Source organism: Trichogramma pretiosum, unplaced genomic scaffold (assembly GCF_000599845.2).
Source record: "Trichogramma pretiosum strain Unisexual culture from Peru unplaced genomic scaffold, Tpre_2.0 scaffold41, whole genome shotgun sequence".
NCBI classification, from domain to species: Eukaryota; Metazoa; Arthropoda; class Insecta; order Hymenoptera; family Trichogrammatidae; genus Trichogramma; species Trichogramma pretiosum.
Window position 1 is genome coordinate 251395 of NW_019640824.1, and position 9807 is coordinate 261201.

The 9807-nt window shown below is 38.6% G+C and overlaps 1 protein-coding gene across 1 annotated transcript in view; it reads right to left on the bottom strand.

Annotated features, from left to right (window-relative positions):
- The window catches only part of LOC106656709 (thyroid receptor-interacting protein 11-like), a 29609-nt gene extending 26332 nt beyond the window's left edge, over positions 1-3277 (bottom strand). Inside the window, exons 1-3 of the mRNA XM_014377815.2 lie at positions 2877-3277; positions 2528-2610; positions 288-362 (exon numbers count right to left, since the gene is read on the bottom strand). Coding sequence (XP_014233301.1) covers positions 288-362; positions 2528-2610; positions 2877-2982 — 264 coding nt within the window. The 5' untranslated portion in view covers positions 2983-3277. The remainder of the gene's footprint in view (positions 1-287; positions 363-2527; positions 2611-2876) is intronic.
- Positions 3278-9807: the final 6530 nt, after the last annotated feature.

Below are 9807 nucleotides of genomic sequence, written 5' to 3' on the forward strand. Positions count from 1 at the left end.
CTTTATTAAATCTGACTTTATTTTATACAATTTTACTCGGTTTTCTCTCCCACTTTATTTTTTTTTTTTTGCTTCACGCTTTAATAGCAATGACCGACTTTGAATTTCCAATATCACGTGAGGCTATAGACACTTGGGATATAGCATATATTATTGCAATATGTATATAGGCGAACTCGAGCCGCGCGTCGGGATAACATAATTTATAATTCAAAGTACATATCGTACGCTTACACTAATGTACAACGATATTGTAATTTTAATTCCTTTTTTTTTGTATTACTTACAGGGTCAGCAGGCTTTTGTCGAAACTCCACCACGGCTTTTTGCAGCTCGCTGTTTTGCCGCCTCAGTAGCGATATCTGTAAAATGAAAAAAAAACAATCGTATACAATAATTGAAATCGACCTGTATAGCTCGTTTGATTCGTTTTACGATGCGATGGCAAATTTAAAATCGAGTGCATTTATGCGAGTGAGGTATAAGAATACATCCTCGAGATCCGTTTGGCCGTTTGAAATCTTACCTTACCAACACCCGCAGGGTCTAAAACCTCATAATGACGTACTTATACACCGTGTTCGTAGTCTACACGTGTGTGCGTACGGTATTTGTCACCTTTATCTGAGTTTACCTTGCGATAATGTTTCGCGCAGACTCTCTCTATATATATTACAAGCTCGAGCTGAGCCTGCCCTTATGTTACGCACTTATATACGGCACACACAGGCAGCACGCCGCGCACGAGACACCACTCGACTGTAACGCGACGACAAAAATACGGACTACTTTCAGAGTGCGAGTAAACACGAACGCACGATCGATTATCGTAATGAAAGGATGAAATTACGCGCATTTCATTTACTCGCTGCTTTATCGGTAAAAGCGACGTTCGTGGCTTTGGAAAAAAGAATTAGTAACTTTTGTTAATAAATACGCATCCGCCAGCTCTCGCGATCGTCGTGAGAAATATATAAGTAACGAGCCGAGTATATATACAATACACAACGTAATGCGTTCGAGCGAGCTTACGAGCCGATTAGGAGGTACAGATATACAGACACACTCGCGACAAATAAGGTGCTATCTATGCGCGTCGCTCGTCGAAAAGTCGCACGTCTAATACCCGCGCTACGTTTATTTATTTTACTCTTTCTCTCTGTAATATTGCAAAAAAAAAAGGAACGAGTCTTTTTTCCCATAGCTCGTGTTTTGAGTATATACAACAGTAATCGAGAGCTCGTTACAATGTTTGTATCGCGAACGTGTGTGTGTATGAGTGTGCGTACGAGGAGAGCTACAATGCGCCGCCGTCCATATGTGCAAGCAAACTCGCGCGAGCTGATAAAGAAACAACGAGGAAGACGTACTTTGACGCATTATAAGCACACACACACACACAGAGGCGACGAGTGATAACGTTCCATTAAATATATGTGTGTATATCTGAGGACGCGTATTACGCCAATTTCTTACTGCAGTTAACCATTTTCTTTTTCTTTTTTTTCTTTTTTTATTTGCCTGTTTACTGCGCACTGTGTGTGTGTATGCATTATCGTTAATCGCAGGTTAAAACGAGGCATAAAGCGTTTCCGCTATTATATATTATAAACATACGCGAATGAGAAAAAAAAGTTACGTTTTTTTTTCTGCCGCGCGGTCGATGATGATTAGGGACGTTTGATTTTTGTACCGGCGCTGTGGCCGGTTGTTTTTGATGATATCTACAGTGTACGATGATCGTTATCGATGCTTCATTCGTTTGATTTCAATGAAATTTGTAGTTGTAGATTTTTTCGTTGATAACAACTTGGTTACGATACGTTTTGTTATAAAAGTCATCGAGAAGCCTATATATACGTATATGTTCATTAATAACCGGCGCGTGTGCACTATCAATGTTTATTCAATATACACTTGCTCCTATCGCGGGCAGGATGAAAACGAACATCTGTCGTTATTAAGATTATCGCGGAAAAATTGACCATTATCTGCGAGAAAGAGCGAGAAAAAAAAATTGGCAAACACGACGTTTTTTGTCCAATAAAACTGATAGGGTAAAACTGCGCGAGCGATCGTAAAAAGCAGATTAATCATTTTAATGGGCGCTCGAGCGTTGCTGCCTTGACGCTTTTGAAAGTTTAAATGCTACGGCACGAGCGATGTGAAAAAAAAATTCTCGAAATCGAAGAACCGAAAAATGTACCACTGAACGAGATACAATTCGTAAATATTATGCTACTGTGAGAGAATTTTTCATGATATGTCATCTTCATTTTTATGAAAAAATCTCTTCACAAACTTAAAAATACAAAAAATAATCATTCAAACTATGCAAGATAACACTCGCATTTAATGCGTCTTTTTATTTTAATTTTAAGGCCAAATTCTTCACGACAACATAGTACGTAAAATAATCGAGAAACGCACTTCATACAGGTATGCTCATTTCTTGCAATAACTGATTAAACAATCTCGGTCATTCGGTCATTGTGGCATTACATATCAGTTACATAATTTCGCTCACCTCTGCATCCTTCGAGTTCAGCAGCTCCTGCAGTTGGCTACATTTCGTCTTTGCCTCTTCCAAATCTTTCGAACGCTCGTCCTCTGTAAATTAAAAATATTAGAAAATTATTTATAAACGTATAATTTAATTAAAACGATTTCCAAACAAGCGGAGCAGAACGAGACATTCAAAGATACGCGGCAAAATCGCGCGCGCGCTTCATCTGCCCCTCGCGACGCTCGATAAAACAGAGCAATGTTTTGACAGTAGTAAGTAACCTAACAAATCGCAAACATATAGGGGGGCACGTGATAATTCGGGGGACATTGAGTAGCAGAGGTGTCCTGCGGGGGGCTCGGCCTCTCACCTGTGATCTCGTTGACGATGCCGTCGGACAGTACCTCCTTGGTGAAGCTCGTGATCTGGCCCTTGAGATTCGACAGGCTGGACAGGCCTTCGCCGAGCCACGCCATTTGGCCCACGTCAACTGCGCGAACGTTTTATCCGCTGACAACACTCACTTTGATATACGAGACACACGCACACTGGACGATTATCACGCACACAACAACGACACGCACTCAATCGAAGGCACGATCGGGAGAAAAAAGATTCATTTTGAGTTGACTCTCGCTCTCCGCGACGACAACGATGACTTTATTATTATTTTTTTTTCTAATAACACAGAGAGAGAAAGACGTGTTGGCAAACATACGACGGGCAGCACTGCTCATTTACTGAATGTATTTCAATGCGAGGCGTGTATCGCGTGAGAGAGACAGAGACGGAGACGCCTGGAGAATGTTGGTTGTTGTACCTTGCCTTTGCCACTAGGGGAATCGGCCTCGATCAGCTGACAACGTCTACCGCGAAAGTCCCTAAAAAATCATCGCGAAACTAGGAAAGTCTAGTGAACACGTCACCTCGGTAGAACGACGCTGTGTTGTCGAAATATTTTGCATGCATTAAGAGATATTTGCGTCGTAAGACGCGAATGTAATGGAGGAAAATTCAAGAAATTAGTTTGAACGATGGTATCAATCGAGTGTTATTGCGAGCTCCCACAATAAAGATTTATACTTACAATAGGTACAGAAGTAAACTTAGCGAAATTTTGATTTGAGTACTGAAGCCATAAGATGGGTGGCGCCACATGCTATGAACAGCTGTCAAACATAACTTGAGCGTGGCTAAGTATGTTTTTTTGAAGCCAATGAAATCACTGTTTTAACAATTTAAATCAAAAATTTAAAACAAAAGTTCGATAAACCAATTGAAAAAAATTGTATACAAATTTTTTCCTAGATCGAATTCATTCGGCCACATAGTTTAATTGATATAATACATATGGATTTATTATTTTAATTATGCTCTTAGTTTAAATTTACACGGGCTCTGAAAAACTGTCTTGTTAAATATTTTTTTACTGAAATTACAACAAGATGCATAATGTTTAACTATCTGTTATTCCAACATTGAAGTAGTCCACAAATTGACAGTTTTTGCTTAAACTTTGAGAATATCTTCTTTATGGGTATGACTATCGAGAAAACAACGAAAAATTAATAGATCAGCATAAAAAATATTGAGAAAACATTGTTTAGACTAATTTGGAAAACTGGAGGTTTTTTAAGACTTGCTACAAGCTTAGGTTGTAAGTAGTTTTATCAAAATAGGATAATAATATGAAATAAACTGACAATAAGTATACCATAATCAACAACGGTTACCGGTACATTGACAAAGACTTTTCTCGTGACAATATGATACAAGGAATACTGGTATTTTCAGAATGAAAATTTCAATTATTCTTCAGTAAATGATCGGTGGTCCCAAAAATGTTTATAAAATTTAGAGATAAGCAAGATTTTTCATGACAGCAGAAAATATCAATTATTGATGCTGTCGAGTTTTCTGCGTAAAGGGAAATCAATTGAAAGGATCGTGAGCGTGTAAAGTTTAAGAATAATTCTTACTTCAAGGCAAGGATTTTTGGATCAGTTTGAAATATTTTATTGTTTTTTCACGAAATTCTGTAAAAGATTTACTAAAGTTTCGTAGCTTACTCGTATGATTGCAGAAGTCTTTATTGTGTCAAAATGTTTCGAAGCAAATCTCATGCTTCTAGGGTTTGTTAAGATGATGAGTTGTCAATGTTTGCATCTTTACTTTTTTGTACACTCTAGTATCCAAATAATTTGCGACATATCTCTCTCGAAGGGCTTACTACCATTGTGTATTGATGTGAGCATTGAGGGTATCCTTGCGACCATACGATTTGTTACAAATAACATATTCGAAGGGTGCGTTTGTTACAAATAACATACTCCAAGAACTGCGTTGACATGACTTTTAAGATAGGTTGGATAATTAAATGATTTTTGACAAATTTCACATTCGAAGATTTTGCTACAATCATGTACTGCATTTATATGAATATCGAGAACAGTCAATTGTATCCAAATGATTTTTGACAAATATCAAATTCACAGGGTTTGTTGCGAAGATGTACTGTACTTATGGCTTTTTTTTTAATATTATAATGTGCTTCGTCCCATCTAGGGGTATTCACACTTACTTTATTTCGTTCACGTTACAAATATTTGGCAAATATAATTACATAAAAATACAAAAATTGTAAACAGGATAAAATAGGCCGGTGCGGCGATTTTTTTTTCTTTTTATACGGTGGATGTGAAGAGTGGAGAGGGTGGGAGTGAATTGCGTTGAGAGATGAGTGAAAGGGGGAGTATGGGTCCTGACATCTTGGTGATCTGACATCGTGCCAGGAAGGCGAAGACCGTCCTGCAGGCCGGGATGTTTGACCCTGCAATCAGGCTCTTGATGTTGAAAGGAGTAGAGATGCCAGCGCAAACGCGTATTCTTCTGTATCCAATGTGTAGATGACATCCATTTCGTTTGCGTCCTTGACCTTGTTCATAAAGCTATCGTATATCACTGAGTATTTGTTCAGTCCGCAGTCTCCTGCGTCTATTGTCGACCTGAATGCTGTGCTGCCGTCTCCCCCCGATGCAAGTTCTTTTCGATGCTTTGCATACCGTTCCTGATGTTAATTATAGTTTGTTAGCGTCCAAGCTCACTTTTGCTGTGTAGTCCTCGATTTCGATTCACCCTGTAACTACGACGTCGTTGAAGACGCCGTATGTATCGACGTATTTTGTTTCGCCTTTGCAGTCTCCTCCGGGGCCTACCCAGCCGGCAAACGTCATTGGATGCGATTAAGTACCATTTCTGGGGATGTCTGCTATTTTAGCCCCCTGGTACACTTATGTGCCTGACTGGTGCGGGCCGTCACACTCTTCTTGGGTGATTTTTTTGTAGTATTCGATTTTCCCGTTTGCCACCAAGGATATGTGCGAGTGCATCCCGCAATAGAATACCGTCCTCTTTATGAGGACTTTACATTCTTTGATTTTCATCAGGCCATAGTCGTTGACCTGTACTAGTTGTGCCCGTACTCGTGTCGTTCTTACTTCTGGTCTTTCCTCCTTGCATTTGCCCACATCGATCAGTGATATACTTGTTAGGTTTGTCAGTTTCGTTCCACAGTCGTAGCCATATATTGCGGTTGTCGTTTGGATGCCCATTAACACGATGACTATGCATAGGATCCGCTCCATCATCTACAATTAAGGATCCATTCGTTTTGGTGATCAGGGCGCTTCGTAGCCGTCGCTCGCCCAATGGTTCAAGCGTTCGTCGGCGTTATAGATTTTGAAATTTTTTTTTGAAAGCCGTTTTTTAAGCGTTTTGCTGCGGTAACCTAAAATTATTAAACAACAAAATACTCAAGAATCTAGGGAGTATATAAGCGCGGGGCAACTCACGATCGCTCTCTTTGATGTCGCCTCTTTTGAATAGATTTACCTTTTTTGCATTACTGAATTCTGTGCGATTCCAGGTGGGACGCAAGTCAGTCCCTTCGAAACTAGCTATTTTCCTTATCAATTAATGTAGAGTCTAAGGTTCCACTGGTTATATGAAGTATAGTCGGATCTCGCATGAATTGCAAATCCTTCCAAAACTCCCACGACGGCTCGTAAATGTCAATTGGACTAACACCCGATGCTTCCGACTCATTGATTTTGCGTTGCTCAGCAGTATTTTTAGTCTGAATCGTCCTCCAAATCGGTTTAACTAATTCACTTGTACGCGGCAAAACATGAAATGTACTTGCGAAAAAAAGAATGATATGGTTGATTAATTGCATGTGTATACTACTTAGGTTTAACCTTGCTGCAATTGCGGAGTATTGGTTTGATTTAATTTTTGTTTTTATAGTAATCGTCGTGTTTCGAGTTGGAAAGGGATGAATAGTAAGAAATCTCGTCTATCATCAATTTCTTTTGACTGTTGTCCAATGAATCAACAACGTTTGATCTCTTTGGTGGCATTGCCAACAACCAATATTTACAGTTTTGGGAACTTAAAGATCATGAAAAAAAAATTTCAAATTCTTTAACGCCGCCGAACACTTGAACTATTGGGCGAGCGACGGCTACGGAGTGCCCCGATCACCAAAACTAATGGATCCTTAATTGTAGATGATGGAGCGGATCCTATGCATAGTCATCGTGTTAATGGGCATCCAAACGACAACCGCAATATATAGATACGACTGTGGAACAAAACTGACAAACCTAACAACTATATAACTGATCGATGTGGGCAAATGCAAGGAGGAAAGGCCAGAAATAAGAACAACACGGGTACGGGCGCAATTAGTGCAGGTAAATGACTATGGCCTGATGAAGATAAAAGAGTGCAAAGTCCTCATAAAGAGGACAATATTCTACTGCGGGATGCACTCGCACATATCACTGGTGGCAAACGGGGAAATTGAATATTGCAAAGAGATCACACGAGAAGAATGCGACGGCCCGCACCAGACAGGCACATACATGTACCAGGGGGCTAAAATAGCAGACATCCCCAGAAATGGTACTAACAAGGTCAAGGACGCAGACGAAATGGATGTCATCTACACATTGCATACAGAAGAATACGCTGTTGCGCTGATGAAAAAATTACGTAGAATCAGTGTGTGGCCTAGATGTCATACACAGCAAATATCCAAGACTACTCATAGTAGAAAATGCAGGAATTAGCCTCAGGCTGCGGAAAACGGACTTATCAGTGCAGAACATCGATCAGTTCGCATACACAAATGCAAAGTTCTTGTATATAGAAAAAGACACATACACACACACACACACACCGCTCGCTTGACACACAATGCACTGGTACGAATGGAACGACTTGACTTCGAAGGGACTTTCTTGCATCCTATCGCGAACCGCACAGAATTCAGTAATGCGAAAGAGGTAAATAGAATTCAAAAGAGGTGATACCAAAGAGAGCGATCGTGAGTTGCCCCGCGCTTATATACTCCTTAGATTCTCGAGTACTTTGTTGTTTAACAAATTTCGGTTACCGCGTCATTCGCCCTCAATAATATATGAATTTATTGCTCATGGCATTGACGCGAATTCACGGTACATCAAAGGGTGGGCCGCGAGCTATCTACTTGCTCCGTTTACGCGTCTTTTTAGACCGCACGTTACATCAGACGGTGTTTGATTGCTATCGAACATGCGTAAACGCGTGTTCTTGTCTGTTCGCAATTGTGCTCTTTTTTCGCGATGACATTTATCTTAGCTGGGCTAAGACATGTTACTGACATCGACTCGTGAAGATGCGCTATCGCACGAGCGCGACAAATGTTTTCGTGTATCTCGCTCTAATTCGGGTAGGCGCGATGATGCGCGATCGCGTAAGCCCACGTTATCGTTACGGTGGCTAGAGCATGACGTTGCAGTATCTTTGTGACCATTTAATTTATTACAAACGCCACCCTCGAAGGGTTTGCTAAGATTATGCATTGCATTTATGTCATCTGTAAGGGTAACATTTCTGTCCAAATAATTTATGATAAATTGTACATTTATTTGATCTAATGTTCTTATAAGTCGTATTGTTATATTTTTTTAGACTTAATTTCTGTTTGTAAGTTTTTTTACACAAATTATCCTTGAGGGACAATTTGGTTTGAATTATTTTTTCCAATCCTTTCAGATTACCCAAATTTCAGCCGGGATTTTTTAATTTCTTCAAATGGACAATTATTATTATAGTCAAATTCTTTTTTTATCAGAATTATATCTTTGTCATTAAAGTAATTGGTTTGATTTTCGTTCTCTGCTTTCACAATAGATGAATAACTGCCATGTTCAGTTTTGCAGATGATAGTCATTAAAGATTTAGTTTATCATTTTTGCACTCAAAATCTACGAATATTTTTTTCTTCTATCTTTTCTTGTAACCCCATAACCTTACTTCTGTGATTTTTTCTAAAATTAAGATTATTTAATAGTTTCGGGCGGTGAAAAAATATAAAATATTTCATATTATTGAACTTACTGATGATTTAGAAGATGGAAATATTTTAACGTTTTCGGCTTTGCAAGAGTCCAGCGAATCAAAATTATGAACGTTACCTGCATCTTGCCAAGTATCGTTTGATTCTTCCTTAATCTTGAAAAATAATTCGATGAACAAATGATTCGAAAACAAAAATGGTTCGATGAACAAATCTTTCAAAAAATATCATTGCAAACACAAAAAATGTGTACCTAACTACACCACTATATTTATCCATCACTACCCAAATTAAATGTATTTACTGTAATTTTAACGAAAGTATTCAAGGCTTATTATGCTTGAACGAATAATCAGCACTGTATTTAGATTTTGCCTGTACACGTTTAGGTATACAATTTGTAACCACTTATCTTCGTTGGCGACGAAACTGATTATTCTTGTTATAGCTCTACCCATTGGCGTAGCCAGTATGAATGCCGCGGCACCCTTACTAATTTTGAAGAGGAGTCTAGAATCGGAAAATTTAAAAATAAAAAACACAATGCAAGATCGTTTAGAAAATTTAATGGTTCCGTTTATTGAACAAGACTTGGCTGTAAATATTAATCCTATTAACGTAATTGAAGAATTTTAAAAAATTGTTTCTTTTGATAGACACATGGTATTGTAAAACTAGGACACATCATAAGCTCGATTCATGAAGTGTTCAATAATTTATAATTTCTTTGTAATAAGATACAATTCAAAGGAAATGGCTAATTGTTTATTACGCCGGAGATCATAGTATAATTTCTCCAATAATAAATGATAAGTTTAGAGTGTCTCTGTTGACATAAATTTTCTCAAACTTTCATTTCACGATTTGTAAATATGATTACATGTATAAGTTATCTAGT